This window comes from Nannobrachium achirus (genome assembly GCF_963921795.1).
Source record: "Nannobrachium achirus genome assembly, chromosome: 20".
In the NCBI taxonomy this organism is placed as follows: domain Eukaryota; kingdom Metazoa; phylum Chordata; class Actinopteri; order Myctophiformes; family Myctophidae; genus Nannobrachium; species Nannobrachium achirus.
This window is the reverse complement of record NC_137827.1, coordinates 33,038,612-33,058,906: the sequence shown is the minus strand read 5'-3', so window position 1 is coordinate 33,058,906 and position 20,295 is coordinate 33,038,612. Positions and strand designations below refer to the sequence as shown.

The following is a 20,295-nucleotide window of genomic DNA, read 5'->3' as shown; positions in this document are numbered from 1 at the left end:
TCTGTAAATGTGGGAGTTGGAGTGGGGTGGCAGTGATAGGTGAAAAAACAACACGACCATGCCAAGAAAAGATCTAGCCCAAGGGTCAGAAGTACTTACGCATGCATGCACACACACACACGCACACACTCATTGTATGCGATCACACATCACACCACTTAAGCCTAATTTATACTTTGTCGTACGACCATGTTGCTCCGTTGCACTTTTTGGATTAAATCATTTATTTTCCGACAAAGCATGAATTATGCTTTATTCACATTCACACCCAGGCACACCCCTCTGTCCCCCCCAGGCAGCAGACAAGGCAGTACAGTACATTCAGGGCAACACAGAGTCAGTCCTTTCAGAAATCCATTGGGTCCTCCTCAGCGAGGCCGTGATTGGCTATGGTCCTGGCCCCACCATTTGATGCCGCCACGTCGCCTTCTGGCTTCCCCTCGGCAGGCGGTGCCAGCTCGGACCCTGGCGCTGACCCCGCCGGCGCCACCCAGGGGTCATTAGTGGGCGGGTAGAAGTCGTCATCGAAGCCGCAGAAGCCCTCGTCCACGCCATGGTCGTAGCGCTGGTAGGTGGAGGCTTGCACCTCATTTTCTCTGGCCGTGATCTCCAGTTTGCTGTTCCACATGCCATACCCAAAGTAGATGAGCACACCTGCAGTGACACACACACACACACACACACACACACACACACACACACACACACACACACACACACACACACACACACACACACACACACAGAGTTGTTAAAGCGACAAAACACAGCGCAAGTGTTTGTTGTTCATTATGCAGAGCGATACAAATAAGAGATTTACTGATCGACCCCACCGCTCGCGATCGGAGCTGTGTTGGACTCAGGATGAAGAAAATGTGTAAATGATACTTTTCTCATTCTGGGATATCTACACTATAATTTTGCAAATGTCTGAGTGAGTGAGTGAGTGTCTGTCTGTCTGTCTGTCTGTCTGTCTGTCTGTCTGAAACAGCGTTTCTCCTCACTGGCTGGAGCAATTGATCTGAAATCGCACCACCATTAGCATATGAACACACCTAACATAACTGTGAAGCCCGTTTGTCACTTTCACAAATCGTATGCTGTATATTAGCATTTTTATGGTGTATCTACTATCTATTCTGCATCTAGCATGAGGCACATCTATTCTGCATCTAGCATGAGGCAACATGTTTAACCAGCTCCCTCTGTGTGTGTGTGTGTGTGTGTGTGTGTGTGTGTGTGTGTGTGTGTGTGTGTGTGTGTGTGTGTGTGTGTGTGTGTGTGTGTGCAGGCAGGCGGGTGTGTGCGCAGGCGGGTGGGCGGGTGTGAGGGCGGGCTGGGGGGGGGGGGGGGGGGGGGGGGGGGATTTCTTACATTGATGCTCCTACATATTATCATCATGCAAGCACCAGTTAAAGTTACTTTCCATCCCTCATATACTGTATGCACAGTGCACATCCCATAACCCACACACTGCACATCATTTTGGAGCTCATATCTTTGAACGGGTAAGGGCTAGTTATAATAACATCACAGTAATATAAGAAAATGGGTAGTCCGGCATTCTCCTTTAAGTAATGGACCTTTACTTACGTTCCCCATTAAAGTGGACACATTATCTTTCTTTATCTTCAGCTTTCGTACATAAACTAAAGTTGTCCACCCAAAAAAAATAAAAAAAATAAACACGCAAGAGTCGATGTTTGACCCTTACCCACAAGGCACCAGATGGCGAACCGTATCCAGGTGATGGCGGACAGTTTGAGCATGAGGTAGACGTTGACCAGCATGGCGGAGGCCGGCACGAAGGGCACGCACGGCGCCATGTAGGGCAGCCTCTTGGGGTTCTCTGGCTGCTGCAGGATGATGATGATGAGCAGCGCCAGGAAGATGATGAGGAAGATCAGCAGGAGCAGAGCCCACCAGGTCCCCTCGGCGATGCTGCTGGCTCCTGAGGCAGGCATCATCACACTATGTCAGTTGACACTCGCTGGTGCTTTACTATCAAATGATTACACAGTCAAATCTGGAGTGTTGAGGCCATTAGACCCGAGGCCCATTCTACAAAATGTATTCTGAATCCTAACAGTTTTCTGAAAAACTTATGTTGCTGTATGTTTGGTGCTCACAACATTTTCATGACAATTTTCAAGATTTTTCAAAAATAGCAGATTTAAAAGCAAAAAATTTTTTTTATTCAATAATGTTATTAAAGTGTTTAAAATATAGCTAAAAGATGCTTTCCCTGTTTTAACGGGTTAAGGCCATCCACACCAAGAACAATAACTGTAACCATATTATAATGTATAACTCTTTCCACAACTGTAATGACAGTGGGATGAACAATATCGTTGGGATCACATTCAGAGCAATTTGATGAACAATAGGAACACTGACAGCCAATCACAATCCATCCGCATTTACAGGCTGTCACGGTAACAAGTAAACATATTTATGGAACATTATTGCTTATTAGTGTGGATGCTCAAATCAAGTGCCCACCACTACAGAGGTTGTAGGTTCGAATCCAACGTGGTACAAACCGCCTTTGTCGTCCGTCTACACAACACAATGGGCCTGTGAAAATAATTGGCTAAAATTTTAAAAATAAATCTGGAAAATGCTTTTGCATCCCCAGACATGAAGCGCTTACTAAAATACATGCAAAGTTAGCCACGGCAAGAAGGCTTGTCCTATGATTTCAAGTTAACTGAAAGCAAAGGATAATATCCTATACAGCAATTGGCTGAGTCATCTGAAAAATGCAAACCGACTTTAAACCTTTAGCATTTCGTCTCTTCTCACCGAAGATGATGAAGGAGCAGAAAACGAAGATGAAGATGAAGAGCAGAAGGACACAGACGGTGACTGTCTTCCCCGTGGCGGGAGTGGGCCGGTCCATCTTCCCTGGGAGGCCCAGTCGGATCCTCAGCGTGTAGTACCGCGGCCCAATCAGCTTCTTGAGGCGGCGTGACATCCCCGTCTCTGACTCCTCCGCCTCGATGCCAGTGGTCATGTCCACCGTACCGTAGTTGGGGTGGCTGGCAGTGTAGGCCGTCTTATCGGGCTTGCCGATCAGCATCTCGTTGTCGCCTAGCGAAGGGAGGTTCTTGGCACCGCAGGTGTTGGTGGGCACTCCTCCGTACTCGTCGGCCTCGCTGGTTGGTGAGCAGGCGTCTTTCTCGCACTCGGCCAGGATGCCTTCCTTCTTCTTTTTGTTCTGCTCCTCAGACAGGAAGTTGACAAAGCCGTGGATGTCACCCTCGGGTTGGTACCGTAGCAGCAGCACGCACAGGCTCACCTGAAGAGTGATATCTTGGTTGAAGAGCAACTTAACACACACAAAAGAAATGTCTTCCCTATAGATGAATTGACGGAGCGTTGCCCTCTAGTTCCCGCTTGACACCGCAGTTATGAGTGCCACTCTGTGAGTTTGCCTATAGCAGGGGTCTTCAACGTTTTCAGTGTATTTTGGTATTTTGGATTCATGTCAATTTGTGTTTTCAGATATTTAACCACTTGAACTGTCAATACTTAATAAACTTGACATTTCACTCTGTAATTAGTCGTCACTTTTTCCCCTCTATACCAAAGCTCCTTGCCAAAAATAGCAGATCTACAAGCTCACAACGCCTTGCGCGCTGCGAGGCGTTGTGAGCTTGTATACTATATGATATTTTTGGCTAAAGCTCTCAGAATAAGGACACTATAGGGTTCAAGTGGTTACTATAAACAAATAAGAAAAAGGTTTCTACCACACAAAGATTTGGAGGACCCCCTATAGTAACTCTGAGGACCCCCTAGGGGTCCCGGACCCCCTGTTGAAGACCCCTGGCCTATAGGGATAATATAATGGCTGCTGGTCAGCAGTGACATTAGCATAATATAGCAGCCGACCAGGTGAAGTGCTACTGCTCGTTCCCGATGGTTGGTAAATCCCAGAGGGAATACCATATTGCTGGCCTGGGCAATTCCTAATGACAGTAATGCTAATTTATTTATATTATAGTCTTGATGAAATGCTGTTTTGTGATTCTCTTTGTGAATCATTAAGCAATACGACACAGAAGGGAGTGCTTTATCATGGTTATTGATATTTTGTGCTGCAGCATGGGCACAAATTAAACATAGCAGAGTTAATATAACAGCACCGTCGTAAAATCTTTTTTGGCACAAGATGGGGTCTAATAACGGTGGGGCTCCCATGTGGATCTTGGACTTCATGAGGCAGTCTATGACACCTGACTCCTTATTTGGAGAAAGTTTCAGGCCAATCTGAATCACATTGACTTCCATTATAACATTTGAGTTAAATATTCCAAAAGAAATAACACATAGTTATGAAAAACAAATGCATGGACGTACTTCATTGGCCCATTGTAGGCGTGTACAAAAAATGTGATTGGTCCAGCAGTGTGTGAGAATAGCCCCGGACAAACACACACATGGCACGACTCACATTCTACATGGCCAAGGTGAAAAAATATTGCTATATAGCATTACATTTTGTTAAATTGCATTTCTCTCAGCCCTCTGCAACCTCACATACTGTATTTCTCCATTGTTTATCATTGCAACAGGCAAATTAACGCCTGCTGGGACTGGTCCAAACATTATGACGGAGAGATGCTTTTACCAGTGATTGGTGTATTGTGGTTATTGGCATGGACCAGAATGCCTCTTGGCCAATCACAATGTGTGGTTGGATGTGGCTGTTGCATGAGGATATGGCTATGTGCTAAACAAAATGAGCAGCTATGCAGTGCACTGTGAGTGGTCCACTTTCCTCAGCACTAGCAGATGGTCCACTCAGGGGGCCCACATACATATTGTATATCGTTGCTGTTAGGCAGAAACCTCTTATCTCTTAACTTTTTATGATTTTTCTCTACAAGATAGGCATTCCATTGAGATTTGCTCTTTTAGAATTTGACAGTTTTGGACATAATAGTGTTTCCACCTGACAACAATGACATACCTGCCAACCAAGTTTTCTAGAAGGCAGGCCCCTTCAGTGACCCGGCATAAATATATATCAGATACAGTATATTGTCTCTGTCAGTTAGAAACCTTGTATTTTAAACTTTTTAGGTTTTGTTTTTTTCGTAAATGAATGCCCTACTTTGTCGTACAAGAGTGTCACGCAAACGTAGCGAAAATAGCCGATGTACAAGCTCACAGCGCTTGTGACATGTTGCGAGTTTGTAGATATTGTTGTAGGACTATTTTAGCTATTTCTCTTGTGTGTCGAGTGAGTTTTAGAATTATTGAAGCCATGACTAGTAATAACAACAGCTTGTGTCTAAATAATAACTGCATTGGATCCATTGGAAACCAGAATCTACCCCCCCCCCCCCCCCCCCCCCCCATTTCCTGAAAGGTAACACTTTTTGACAGACATGTATACAGTAATACGATATCCATGGATACTCACCAGAGTGTAGGCCAGTAAGGTTCCTATGGACATCATCTCTATGAGGTCCCTGAGGCTGATCAGCAGAGACAGCACAGCGGCCAGACAGCCCGACACCGCACAGGCCACAGCGGGGGTCTCTGTGTAGGTGGACACCTTGGCCAGGAACCTGCATATTTCAATCGGTCAAAACGGTTCTCGAGATACTTGAACTACACGGACAGAGATTTCACGAGATAATGGTTGGACAAAAGTATTTAAAGAATAGCTTGTGACCTGTGTTCCAATGGACCAATGTAGTATTGATCCATTTGAACACAGGTTATTCTTTCCATTTCCTGAAAAGTGCGGTTTTGGACATACAAGGTTTCTTACCCCACAGCGATGACAGTGAGGGGGGCATGTGTGTGTGCATGTGCATGTGTGTGTGTGTGTGTGTGTGTGTGTGTGTGTGTGTACGTGTGTGTGTGTGTGTGCGTGCGTGCGTGCGTGTTGGATGCAGAGCATGTGAGCGGCGTGGGGAGCGGAGCGGGGCTTTTTTATAGTTAGGCACAAGCAAGCAAGGTTTAAAAGGGTCTGAGCGATGGTGGAGCGAGGATTTTTCTCCGACTCTCCTCTACTCCTAGCCGATCCTATTGGGGCCGCGCGCCACATGTTTCCAACAAAACAGTGCAGAGTGCACTGCACCCGGCAACGCGGAGAGGAGAGCAGACAGAGAATTCCCTTGATCAAGATTTCACTCAAGTAGGCTATGTTCATAATAATAAATAGCCTTGTGTCAGTTCAGTTATATATTACCATCAGCCAGTCAAAGGATATGTTTTGAAATGCAAGTGAGACGGATTTGACTGAATGAAAAACACTCGCCACGAATCTCGAATGTGGTGATTAATCAACAGGATTTAATATTGCCCATCTTATTAAAAAATACAATGCCTAGGCTACATACAAAGTTAACTTACTGTAGATGGCGTATGTTGTAACATAGACGGCTTTCCATTGAGCCGAGGTTCGTTACCACAGGCAGTTGTGTTGGGAACGCTTGTGGCAAAGGAGAAAGTGTTTTGGACATGGCTGCTGACTCTGACTGACAACCCTGAGCGGATCGAGCGTGGAGCGAGAGATGCGCAAATCAAGGTGAGCGACGGAGCGTGGGGCGGAGCGTGGGGCGGAGCGGTGCGGTGGCCGACCAGAGCGAGTAGCGAATGAGACAAGATCCCTCTGGAGCGCGGAGCGGCAATTGTCCTCGCTCCGCTCATGTGCTCTGGTTGGATCTGTGTGTTTAATTTCAACTTGTGTCAGTGCGTGCTCACTTGAACAGCAGGCCGTCCCCAGCCATGGCGTAGATGACCCTGGGCATGGGGAACAGGGACCCTAGCAGAGAGACGGTGAGTCCTGCTATGGAGCCGACCGCCACGATGTACTTAGCCCACATACAGCCGTGCAGGGCAAACATCTCCATCAGAGGGGCGTCTTCATCGATTTGAGCGTAGGGCACCATCAGAGTCAGGATGATGGAAACCTGGGACAAGTTGAAATAATAAAAAAATACCATATATTTATTTTGACACATGCACACGTGACAAGTTTTTAGTTTTACAATGATGTTACATTTACAAAAGTGTATCAATCTGTTTGATCTAATTATGACCATAACGACCCATTGTTTGTTTACATTTGGAAATGTCTTTCCATATTATTTTGATATCAGTATTTTCATTTTGGTAAAGACATATCAAGTTCACAACAATATCCAGTCATCAGCAATTATCATGTCTGTTTCAATAGATTGCTATCTCATAAATAAACAAAAACATTTTTTGTAACCAAAACTTGGACTAATGCATGGATTAAAACATGCATATATCTGTAGCACACACAAGGTATGGAGGGTGAGGAACATGACAGTCTAACATTATTGTTCTATTACTATATAAGCCATTCAAGCCTTGACCCACAAACACACAAAGACATAACATTGCGCGTACGCTTTGCATGAGTCATCATGGTTATCTCTTTGTGTGTGTGTGTGTGTGTGTGTGTGTGTGTGTGTGTGTGTGTGTGTGTGTGTGTGTGTGTGTGTGTGTGTGTGTGTGTGTGTGTGTGTGTGTGTGTGTGTGTGTGTGTGTGTGTGTGTGTGTGTGTGTGTGTGTGTGTGTGTGTGTGTGTGTGTGTGTGTGAGAGAGAGAGACGCATGTGTGCATGTGCTAGTCTCTGATGCTTTGCATCTGACGTGTGAAAGCATGCAAGGCCATCTGTCACCAAGATAAGTGTTCGGTGGGGGATTTGGATGAACAGATTATATAGACAAATAAACCGACAGAGGGGCAAATAAAAAAGACTAACCATCACTGGAGGAAGAGGAAAAACAGCAAGCTGACCTTTAACCCACATTCAATACAAGCATAAGGACATCGTCACAGTCAGGCAGTTTCAAAAGTGTATGTTTTTTTGGTAAAGTAAAGCCCTGCTTCATCATACAAGACTGTCGCACAAAACTAGTGAAAATAGCAGATCTACAAGCACACAACGCCTCGCATGCGAGGCGTTCTGTGCTTGTGTTGTTGTTGTTTTTAGAATCCCTATTCTTTCTGGGCTCTGTGAGGCAAAAGCTGCCAAGCACTACAATTAAATAAATTGGATTATAATAGAATTTTAATTAAATTTCAAATGCATTAGACGAAGGGTAATTGATTTTTTTTAATTCAAACTTTGTCTAAATTTGCCAACGCTTCGCGGCGTGTCCTTGTACTGTACTATATTTCTATTGTATTGACTATACTTGTACTGTTCTCCATTTTTTGTCCAATAAAATAATCAATCAATCAAAACCCATATGTAGTCCAGAGCCATAGATGCGGCTGCTATACACAATATGGTCATGTGCATACAGTATATGGGACCGACCGACCTTCAAACTCGGCGTGCGCATCGGCAAGGACTAGATGGAGTGTGTGGTGTCCACCGCCGAGTCGTTTGGATATGCGTCTGCCCAGAAATGCTGATCAGACCGATATGTCCATATATGGGCATATGGATATCCAGTTGTCCAGAATCAACGATCCAACCAATATGCCCATATATGGGCAAAGAAAACAGGGTCTATACTAATGACATCAGGGATCTCCATATATGGGCATGAAAGGGACACAGCCTCAGGTACAGTAGACAGACAAATACAGAGATGTATGGGCACAAAAGCGACATAGACATGTACAATGGGTACTCTGACACACACACACACACACACACACACACACACACACACACACACACACACACACACACACACACACACACACACACACACACACAAACGCACGCACGCACGCACGCACGCACGCACGCACGCACGCACGCACGCACGCACGCACGCACACACACACACACACACACACACACACACACACACACACATATATGGCATATTGGTCGGATCGGCGGTGTGACGTAGGTGTGAGAACCTCTACTAATGTAAATCTACAAAGTAACTACTGATTAAGCTGTACCATATTTGTAGTTCAGAAAAGAGTACAATATTAGCATCTCGGATGTAGTGGAGTAGTATAAATGAAAGTAAAATGGAAATGCTCAAGTAAAGTATAAATTCCTCAAAACTGTACTCAGGTACAGTACTTCGGTAAATATACTTAGTTACCATCATTAGTGCCAATCCAAAGGAATTCTTCAAATAAGTGTATGGAGCAACTCCTACAGTAGCTACCGTAGCAGTGAAAACCACTAATGTTAAATGTCATTATGTCAACCAAACCCCCTCCATTGCAATCGATGGGTTCTTTCTTTGCCCCAGGCCATGCTAAATAAGTCTCAAACTAACTCCTGATTGGATGGTGTTATCTGGTAACCATAGCAACAACCAACCAACCAGGCTGATGGTGCCACACAGGAATCTGCTGCAGTTTGCAAGCAGAATACTAAACACACACACACACACGCACGCACGCACGCACGCACGCACGCACGCACGCACGCACGCACGCACACACACACACACACACACACACACACACACACACACACGCATGCGCACACACACATGGTTGGGCTATAGTTGTCTTGGATTCTAACAAAGTTAGTGTGTATCTGTATTGTGGGGAAAACATTCACAAGAAAATAGACGAACTACATACAAGCATACAAGCTTGTAGATGAGCTATTTTCAGCTAAGCTATTTAGTGTACAGCAAAAACAGAAAGGTCACAAGTATAGAGCCTTGAGGGACTCCCGTCAAACAAGTAGGGTTTAAGTGGTTGAGACATTATTTCCACTCCTCTGCAGGTTTGCCATTCAGGCTGAGTCTTCCAATCTCTGCTCTTACATGAATTGATGGCGACTGAGTGCCTAAAGCTGGTTATCACATCTATCTATAAATGCGAGAAGTCTCTGCGTGTGTGTGTGTGTGTTTGTAATCCGCGTATCTCGAGAACCGTTCGTCCCACCGGCTTCAGATTCGGCGCGCGCGTTCCCCGCCGCGGCACGGAGTGCAGTGCCGGGTCTCGACCCGACCCGACGCGCGGTTTTCCCAAACCGGCGCGAAACGTTCGGAATCTCCTTATGCGGGGTTGATTGTTGACATCAGGCTGTTTCTGAGGAAATCGGCGAAAGCTCTGACTCATTGTGACATCACTTCATAAAAGGCTCTGACATCACGTACGCCACATGAGTCAACAAAAAATCTCTGTGAGTGTGTATGTATGTAGGTAATCCACGTATCTCGAGAACCGTTCGTCCCACGGGCACGCGCGTTCTCCATATGGGCATAAAATGAATGCCCCCATATGAGAACCGTTCGTCCCACGGGCACGCGCGTTCCGTCCCACGGGCACGCGCGTTCTCCATATATGGGCATAAAATTAATGCCCCCATATATGGCCACGGCACGGAGTGCAGTGCCGGGTCTCGACCCGACCCGACGCGCGGTTTTCCCAAACCGGCGCGAAACGTTCGGAATCTCCTTATGCGGGGTTGATTGTTGACATCAGGCTGTTTCTGAGGAAATCGGCGAAAGCTCTGACTCATTGTGACATCACTTCATAAAAGGCTCTGACATCACGTACGCCACATGAGTCAACAAAAAATCTCTGTGAGTGTGTATGTATGTAGGTAATCCACGTATCTCGAGAACCGTTCGTCCCACGGGCACGCGCGTTCTCCATATGGGCATAAAATGAATGCCCCCATATGAGAACCGTTCGTCCCACGGGCACGCGCGTTCCGTCCCACGGGCACGCGCGTTCTCCATATATGGGCATAAAATGAATGCCCCCATATATGGGCATAAAATGGATAAAGGGACACAGACAGACAGATTCAGAGATCTCCGAGAACCGTTCGTCCCACGGGCACGCGCGTTCCGTCCCACGGGCACGCGCGTTCTCCATATATGGGCATAAAATGAATGCCCCCATATATGGGCATAAAATGGATAAAGGGACACAGACAGACAGATTCAGAGATCTCCATATATGGGCGTGAAATGGACGCAAATAGACAGATATCTCCATATATGGGCATATATGGGCAGACGTACGCCACATGAGTCAACAAAAAATCTCTGTGAGTGTGTATGTATGTAGGTAATCCGCGTATCTCGAGAACCGTTCGTCCCACGGGCACGCGCGTTCTCCATATATGGGCTTAAAATGAATGCCCCCATATGAGAACCGTTCGTCCCACGGGCACGCGCGTTCTCCATATATGGGCATAAAATGAATGCCCCCATATATGGGCATAAAATGGATAAAGGGACACAGACAGACAGATTCAGAGATCTCATACGGCATAAAGGGACACAGACAGACACACAGACAGACGGATACAGAGATCTCCATAAATGGGCATAAAATGGACGCAAATGGCATATATGGGCATAAAATTTACGCAGAATCACAAAGATCTCCATATACGGGCATAAAGGGACACAGACAGACAGATTCAGAGATCTCCATATATGGGCGTGAAATGGACGCAAATAGACAGATATCTCCATATATGGGCATATATGGGCATAAAATGGACCCAGAACTATATCTGCAGTGATCTCCATATATGGACATAAAATGGACGCTGACAGACAGACAGATAACAGATATCTCCATATATGGGCATAAATGGACACAGGCAAACAGATGGTCAAAACGGGTCCTATGACAACAGGTATAATGGGGTTTGCATTAAAGGGCGGGGCATTCAATTAGTTACAATAACAGGAAGTGGTCCTGAAAGCACCAATGCCTCCTGTTTTATGGCAGAGTGAGAAAATCAATTGAGCATTGAAAATATATTAAAAAAAGAATAATGCAGCCAGAGAGACAATATTTTCTAACTAAGGACTAACATTTTTCTTCCTGCAATCCCCTCCATACAAAGCACACCGAAACTACAGCAATCATTCAACCAGGGACAAACGGCCAGTTCATTTCCAGCCGGTCCAGGCCGGCCATTAGGAAAAAAATTAAAATAAAATGGGGGCTGGGTGGCCAACAAAGTAAATCGTCACTGTCGGGCAGAAACCTCGTATCTCCAAGTTTCAAATGTATACATTTTTTCGCAAAGCAAAGCCCTGCTTCACCATACAAGGCCGTTGCACAAAAGTAGTGAAAACAGCAGATCTACAAGCACACAACGCCTCGCACCGCGAGGCGTTGTGAGCTTGTAGATTGGCTGTTTTCACTAGTTTAAATCATTTTTAAAATGATAAATACAAAACAAACAGTTTTGGACATACAAGGTTTCCACCCGACAACGCCGAAATATAAAATAAAAAAAATGAGGGCCTCTCCAACTCTTTTTCCCGGGCTGAATCAGGGGCCCAGCATGTCCCTGCATTCAACATTGTGTGTGTGTGTGTGTGTCCAGCTGTGGGCCTGTACTCACAGAGACGTAGGCGGTGAGGCAGGTGATGAGGGAGGCGGTGATGGCATAGGGGATGGAGGTGTGGGGACTCTTGGCTTCCTCTCCTGTCGTGGCGATGATGTCAAATCCGATGAAGGCATAGAAACAGGTGGCCGCGCCTTGCATCACCTGGACAGCAACGCAAACAGGAGAAACAAAGGCTCACACAAAGGGACAATACGACTGAATATGTGGTACAGTGGGTCAGTTAGGTGCTATTACCATAGTTACCGGCTGGAAAATTAGAATCCCTAATCTTTCTGGGCTCTGTGAGGCAAAAGCTGCCAAGCACTACAATTAAATAAATGGGATTATAATAGAATTTTAATTAAATTTGATTTAATTTCAAATGCATTACACAAAGGGAGAAGAGCTTAGCGGGACTGAATGTGTTTGTGTGTATTGCTGTATGTGTGGGAGAGACCAGCTGCCCACAATATCATCATCACCACCATCATCATCATCATATTTTCGTTACCTGTGACTGTGCCTGAATATGGATATATCCATGGCCCTGTGCGTGTGCATGTGTGTGTGCATCTCTGTGTCAGTGTCCACAACTGGGTCCTTGACTTGCAACTGTGTGTGTGTGTGTGTGTGTGTGTGTGTGTGTGTGTGTGTGTGTGTGTGTGTGTGTGTGTGTGTGTGTGTGTGTGTGTGTGTGTGTGTGTGTGTGTGTGTGTGTGTGTGTGTGTGTGTGTGTGTGTGTGTGTGTGTTTTGGTGTGTTAGTTCACAACGGTGCTCACGTGGGCTTACCCCAGACCAGCCGAAGGGCAGGAACCTGCCCTCATCCCAGTTCTCTCCCTTGACGAAGAAGAGCCCTGCAATGATCATGAACACCCACACTACGAGGTTGATGACGTTGAGGACGTTATTGAAGCCCACAGAATTCTTCACTCCCAGGGCTACTATCACTGTCACCACCAAGGCTATCAGCAGCGCCAGCAGGTCTGGGTATGACTGCTCCCCTTTACCTACACACACGCATGCACACACACACACACACACACACACACACACACACACACACACACACACACACACACACACACACACACACACACACACACACACACACACACACACACAATGATTTGTTTTCAAGAGCTTACCGTTAATGTCATTTGACATAAGGGATAAAAGGAAAAATGTGAACAAGAAAATAAAGGTTGATGCCTTTATCTCTTTCATACACACTTCTACATCCCTCCCCATTCCTCTGCTTGTGTCTATAGGTAAACATTAGGGCGGCTGTAGCTGAGTGGGAGGAGTGTCCGTTTGGGATTTCGAAGGTCTGCCTGTTGTACTGAAGTGACCCTGATCAAGAAGACTTAATTAATCAATGGCATCCACTGCTCCCGTTAGGATAAGTAAATGCAGAAGAATTTCAGATATGTGCAAATGTACTTAAGTGTGGGGCGGCAGTGGCTCAGGGGTAGAGTGGCTGCTTGGCAAACGGAAGGTTGCCAGTTCAATCCCGGGCTCCCCCAGAGTTACTGTCGAAGTGTCCTTGAGCAAGACACTGAACCCCTAATTTCTCCCGATGAGCAGGTTGGTGCCTTGCATGGTTTTCTCCGCCATCGGAGTATGAATGTGTGTGAACATGGGTGAATGCAATGCCCTATCTATGTAAAGCGCCTTGGATAATGGTGCTATATATGCACCATTTGCCATTTACTTCGCAAATACAGTCCTCCAATAATATTATTATATATTATTACTTAACATGCACACACACAGACACAGCATTCTTACGATTTGACCATTTTACGTCAAATTGTTTGTGTGGGATTGGAACAATATGCATAATGGGTGCTAAAAAATCCACGCTTTCCCAGGCCTGCGTTGGAGAGGTTGACCGTTTTCCTGCAGGAAAGGGAAACATGAACTTTCCATTACAGTGCCGAACAGCTGGCCGTGCTGTCTGCCCGTCACGTGCCCACTGTCTCTGGCCAACAGGAAGAGGCTGACAGGGCGGGGTCAACAGATAGAAGTGAGTGGCACGCAGTGGAGGCTATAGTGTTACTGTACAAACCATGTCCTCAGGGTTTCCCCGTCACGTCATGGAAACCACGACAAATGTGAAGTGACACTTGTTACAATTTCCGAGGTAGTGTGGCCGCCATCACTGTGATCACGATGTCCAATCCATCATGACGGGATCCCCAAGATAAACAGGAAAGATGGAAAATTCCCTGGCTCAAGTACTACGATTTCCAAGCCGCTTTGATTGGCTTTAGACGATTTCTGTGACAATACTTATCGTCTGTCCTTTCAACGTTCATTTTTGATATAGCGCTCAGTTTAGCCAGTGTCCTATAAAGCATTTACAGGGCATCTTAATTGTCACACATTTATTGCCGTAATTAACAGATGACCTTGCCTCATTGTAAGATTTAATGAAAGGTTCTTGACCTTGGCGCACAGCCAATCCACTAAATAATGTACAAAAGAATTACCTTATGGATGAATGGAAGAATTCTACAAATCTTTCTCTAAAAAGGAGTTTTTGAAGATGCAAGATTTCAACAGTTTTGTTGAATCCATGTTGATAATACTACTGTATATTGAAATGTTGTTTTTATTTTACAGTATATGGGAGTTCAAGGCACCAAGAGCCAAAGCCAAATTCCTCATCAACAGAATGTGGACCAAAAACTCCTCAGCCCAACAAGTTCCAAAACTGAAAAAAGTATACTGTAGTAACACAAACACAGTGGTACTGTACTTACGTATAGTTTTGAGGTATTTGTACTTTACTGGAGTATTTCCAAATATCCAAAATTCAGTACTTTTACTTCTACTCTAATCTCAGGCAAATATTATATTTTTACAAACAAAACATACATTACCCACTTCAACCCTATACATTTCGGCCATTTGAAAATAAACGATCTACTATTTTAATTTTTTAATACATTTTATACATTTGAAAACTTGTGAAATGGCACATTCTGCATATTGAGTATGTTCTACTTTGATATTTTGATACCAATACTTCTGCACTTTTATTCAAGTACATTTTGCATTCTGGACTTTTACTTGTAACTTGTTTCTGCAGTATCGATACTTTTACCAAAGTAAAACATTTGTGTACTTTTCCCACCACTGCACAAACACACACACATAGGGCTGTCACAATTATTACATAATCGTCTAATCGCAATTATTTGACATAATCGTGATCATTTTTCATAATCGTCATAATCGTTTCCATGTTGAAAAATGTTCATATATTTAAAAGAAAGTAAAAAAATAGAGGAACTAGCAGATCTACAAGCTCACAACGCGTCGCATCGCGACGCGCTGTGAGCTTGTAGATCGGCTATTTACACTATCAATGTTCTTTTTTAAGTGTAAAGTTGTCAAATATGTCAGTCATTTCTTTGTATATTTAGGTTGTGTGTCATATCTACCATGTGCAACTTCAAAGCCAAACAGAAATGTAATTGTCCACGACAAAAACACAATTAAATCGTTAATCGCAATTATTTGAGTGACAATTAATCGGCATGTAAAATGTCCTAATCGTGACAGCCCTACACACACATCCATCAGACACTCACCCAGGCCGTTGAGTGTCCCGATGTGTGAAATCATGAAGTTGCTAATGGTGTGATTGGCCAGAGAGTCTGCCATGCTGCTCAGGGCCGACGCCCCCGCGGCCGTGCCAATCAGATACTCCAAAATCAAGTTCCAGCCAATGAAGAACGCCACGCACTCCCCCACCGTCACATAGCTGTATGTGTAGGCTGAACCTGTGGTCTTAGGCACACGCACTCCGAACTCCGCGTAACACACTCCTGTAGGGCAGAGAGAGAGTCCACCACATGAAAATGTACACTATGCATGCAATTACATGCATATAATAATAGTAAAATATAAATTACACACACACACAAGTAGAAGTAAAAGTATTGGAAATTGGAAATACTCAACAGAAACCTCAAAATTGTATTTAAGTACAGTACTTAAAGGGGAAGACCACCCATTTTCAATATTGAACTATGTCATTAATATACCTTAGAGGAGTTGTGTGGAAATTTAAAAAACGTTTCCCCTCTTCTGTGTTGCCTAGAACTGGAGGATTGATTTTGGGGTTTGTATTGTAAAGTACAACGGTGTGATGTCATCACGTTAGACTGACATAGTTCAATATTGAAAATGGGTGGTCTTCCCCTTTAAGTAAATGTAATTAGTTACTTTACACCACTGCGCGCGGCCGCACACACACTCACACACACACACACACACACACACACACACACACACACACACACACACACACACACACACACACACACACACACAGCGGTAATATCTTTCAACATTAATTTAAAGAAGACCTAATATAAGTGAATGTCATGGCAGACGATAGCGAGGGTTGTCCTATTAAGATAGTATTGAACTATTGCTTCATTGCCCTGTGATATCATGGCTGTGCCCTTCTAATGTCAGCATGTAAGTTATTAGACGTGGTGCTAAATATAGACCAGGTGTAAGAGGTCTGGCCTGACCGGAGGTACAGTATATACAGTAAGGAATTGTAGTCATTTGGTTGGCTATTTGATCCAGTAGACCAGGGGTCTTCAACAGGGGGTCCGGGACCCCTAGGGGGTCCTCAAGAGTTACTACAGGGGGTCCTCCAAATCTTCCAATCCTTTTTATATTAACAACTTGAGTGCCATATTCTGAGAACTGTAGCCAAAAATAGCAGATCTACAAGCTCACAATGCCTTGCAGCACGAGGCGTTGTGAGCTTGTATATCTGCTATTTTCAGCAATGACGTTTGGTGTAGAGGGGAAAAGCCCAGACTAAGTACAGAGTAAAAGGTACATTTATTAGGTAATGACGGCTCAAGTGTTTAAATATCTGAAAACACAAATTGACATGAATCCAAAATACACTGATGATTGTGCTGTCAAACAATGAAACAATGGAATCTATGAACAGGTTGTGTGGGTCCCTGCTTCATCTCTCTCTCAGGGGTCCTTGGCCTGAAAACGTTGAAGACCCCTGCAGTAGACTCAAGGGTCTTGTAAGGGGTTGGATATTCTCCCTCACCAAAATGTTCATTTTGGCGGATCTAAGGGTGAGGACAAGAGAGAGAGAGAGAAGCTCCTCAAGTTGGTTATAAAACAGAAAAGGTTTTAAGCGCCGGTTACACCAATATGGATCTTTTTTTTATCGCACATTTTGCTATTTTTGGCTAAAGTTCTTAGAATATGGACACTAGGGTTCAAGTGGTTAATATAAAAAAGGAGAAAAAGGTTTCTATCAGAAGATTTGGAGGACCCCCTGTAGCAACTCTGGGGACCCCCTAGGGGTCCCGGACCCCCTGTTGAAGACCTCTGGCCTAGTAGGAGCTGACAGCATGATTGGTGCCTGACTCAGTTCAGGTGTGTGCAACTGGGCCACACCACGCTGGACTGGAGGGGTAGAGGTAAACAGTCTGTTCTAGTTTTCTTTATCGTTTGTCTTCCTAACATCCCAAATAAGCCCTGCTAGAGGTGGATTTTAATATTATACCGTATGACAGCTACGAGTGAAAGCTGTCTTAATTGTTCTATGATGTTATATGTCTCTTTGCTGAGGGGAATGGTTTGACTTTAGGCACTACAGTATACAATGCTGTGACAATGGTCTAGACTAGCCGCAAATTGCAACACTATATTGTTTTATAATCGGATGAATCTAGGGTTGCAATACCTCCCATAGGCAGCCAATGCATCAAAATGTTTTTTTTTTGTTTTTTTTGCTATCTGATTGTATCAAACAACGTCAACCTCACCAATATTGCGGCTCTATGGAAAGCTTGGAATTTACTCTTTCTATCTGCAAAGTGTTTGTTTCAGAAAAATCCACCATAGACATGTAATGAGCCAGTTTCTATCAAGAAATGTGGTCCTGGAGTTTGGAAGCGCTCGTGGAAAATCGCTCAACGGTCCAGTGACCACCTGGTTCTAAATGTCACATAATGCAGGAGGCAGCGGGACGTTGCGTTATAGAAGACGAGCGCTTCCGAAGTTCAACTTAGAAAATAAACCATGTCTGCTCGGATTTCTCGACAGAAAATAAATCATAACATGTTTAAGGTGGATTTTTCTGAAACAAAAACTTTGCAGATAGAAAGAGGATTATGCAAGCTTTCCATAGAGCCACAATATTGGTGAGTTTGACGTAGTTTTATACAATCAGATAGCAAAAAATAAATAAAAACCGTTTTGATGCATTGGCTGCCTATGGGAGGTATTGCAACCCTAGATTCACCCGATTATTAAAAAAAAATCTAGTGTTGCAATTTGCGGCTAGGTCTAGACTAGAGGGAGAGCAGCTGGTTATGGGCAAGGGGATCCCTACTTTTGTTCTGCCCAATTTACACTTTTACCTTCTCCTACCTAAAACTGCTGTAAGCTTTATGAATGAGAAAGATCTGAACCCAACATCTGGACTGATGGGCATTTTCATCATCACATAACCACAACCAAAAATGTATTTCCGCATGGATAACACAGCAGTGTAGCATTGGGGCAGTATTCATTAACCCTATTTATGATATTGTTTTTGAGTATTAGAAATGTATATTTAGTTCTAAATATCCACAGGTTGATGATTATATTGTGAAGACATGAATGGAAATACAGCCCTGCTCGTTTGTTTACAAAAATTCGGATTTGGTCTGTAGGGGTCCGTCTTAACCCTTGTTATCTGCCCTGTGCTGGGATCAGTGTGTCCTCTGGGAGAGGAGATTAGGGGTATGTGTGTGAGAGAGAGACCAATTAGTGTCCATGCCTTTAGTGAATGCGCGTGTTTGTGTGTGCAGGGGTGTCGCAACAAATTCTACAGTAAGGGGTACAAGGATTCACTGTGTGCCCCCCATGAATGTTCTTCACAGGCGGGGGGGGGGGGGGGGGGGGGGTGTAACTCATTTAGACTGGGAACGCATTATTACGCCTTATTTTGTGCTTTAACAATATTGAAAAATAGCAGATATACAAGCTCACAGCCGCACTGCACCGAGTGCCGCACTGCACCGAGTGCCGCACTGCGAGCTACAGTAGTAGATCTGCTATGTTTGAAAAATCGTGAAAATCTTTGAATATTTCAAATCCTTTCCCCTCTCAAAATATTTGTTCCAGAGACCCTCAGAAGCAAAATTTGAGTTACAAATGTTTGCTTAAAAAATACATATATTCAAAGATTTGCACACAAATAGCAGATCTACAAGCTCGCAGCGCGGCACTCGGTGCCACGCTGTGAGCTTGTATATCTGCTATTTTTCAATAGCTAAAGTATAAAATAGTTAAGGCCCCACCACCTTGGGCCCTAGTAACTCAGTCCCACTTTTCCCCCCTTGTGCGTGCGTGTGTGCCCTCCAGCCTCACCTGACAGTATGGAGGCCACGGCAGCGATGATGAAGGACACGATGACCCCCGGCCCGGCCATCTCCTTGGCGACCAGCCCGGACACCACATACATCCCCGTGCCCACGCAGCTGCCCACGCCCAGCGACACCAGGTCCACGGTGGACAGGACGCGCGCCAGCTTGGTGCCGTGCACCGACGTGCCCCCCGGGCCGGCCGAGTCCAGCATGGACTCCACGGGCTTGGTGCGCAGGATGCGGGAGGCGAAGGTGTGCCACGCCGCCCCCCACTGGACCCGCTGCAGCTTCCCCATCAGACCGCTCATGGTGACCAGAGGGGAAACCAAGGGTCACTGTTCTCAAAAGAGGTCGGTGGGTTTCCGAAAGGAACTCTTCTTCACTGCTCTTTTTTTTATTCCCCCCTCTTTTTCTTTTTATCTTACTGTCTTTGTTGCTGGCAGGATTAAAGGATAAAGGAGGTGTGGATCAAAAGTGTTGCTCCTTCGTCAGTCCTTGTGCGTACGATGGATGGGTGAGTTTGTGAAGAAGATAAGACCTGGTATCTCTCTCTCTCTTTTTTTGTTTCTCTTGTCTTCCCTTCC

General features: G+C 44.9%; 1 protein-coding gene across 1 annotated transcript; it reads right to left on the bottom strand.

The window, feature by feature from the left end:
• Window positions 1-346: 346 nt before the first annotated feature.
• Window positions 347-20,019, bottom strand: slc7a14a (solute carrier family 7 member 14a; the record flags this gene model as incomplete). The annotated part of the gene is made up of 9 exons (XM_080750662.1): window positions 347-654; window positions 1,715-1,951; window positions 2,806-3,301; window positions 5,435-5,582; window positions 6,727-6,935; window positions 12,311-12,457; window positions 13,086-13,303; window positions 15,896-16,132; window positions 19,716-20,019. 9 exons carry the CDS (start codon window positions 20,017-20,019, stop codon window positions 347-349), a joined length of 2,304 nt encoding a protein of 767 aa, XP_080606788.1.
• Between the last annotated feature and the right edge of the window lie 276 nt (window positions 20,020-20,295).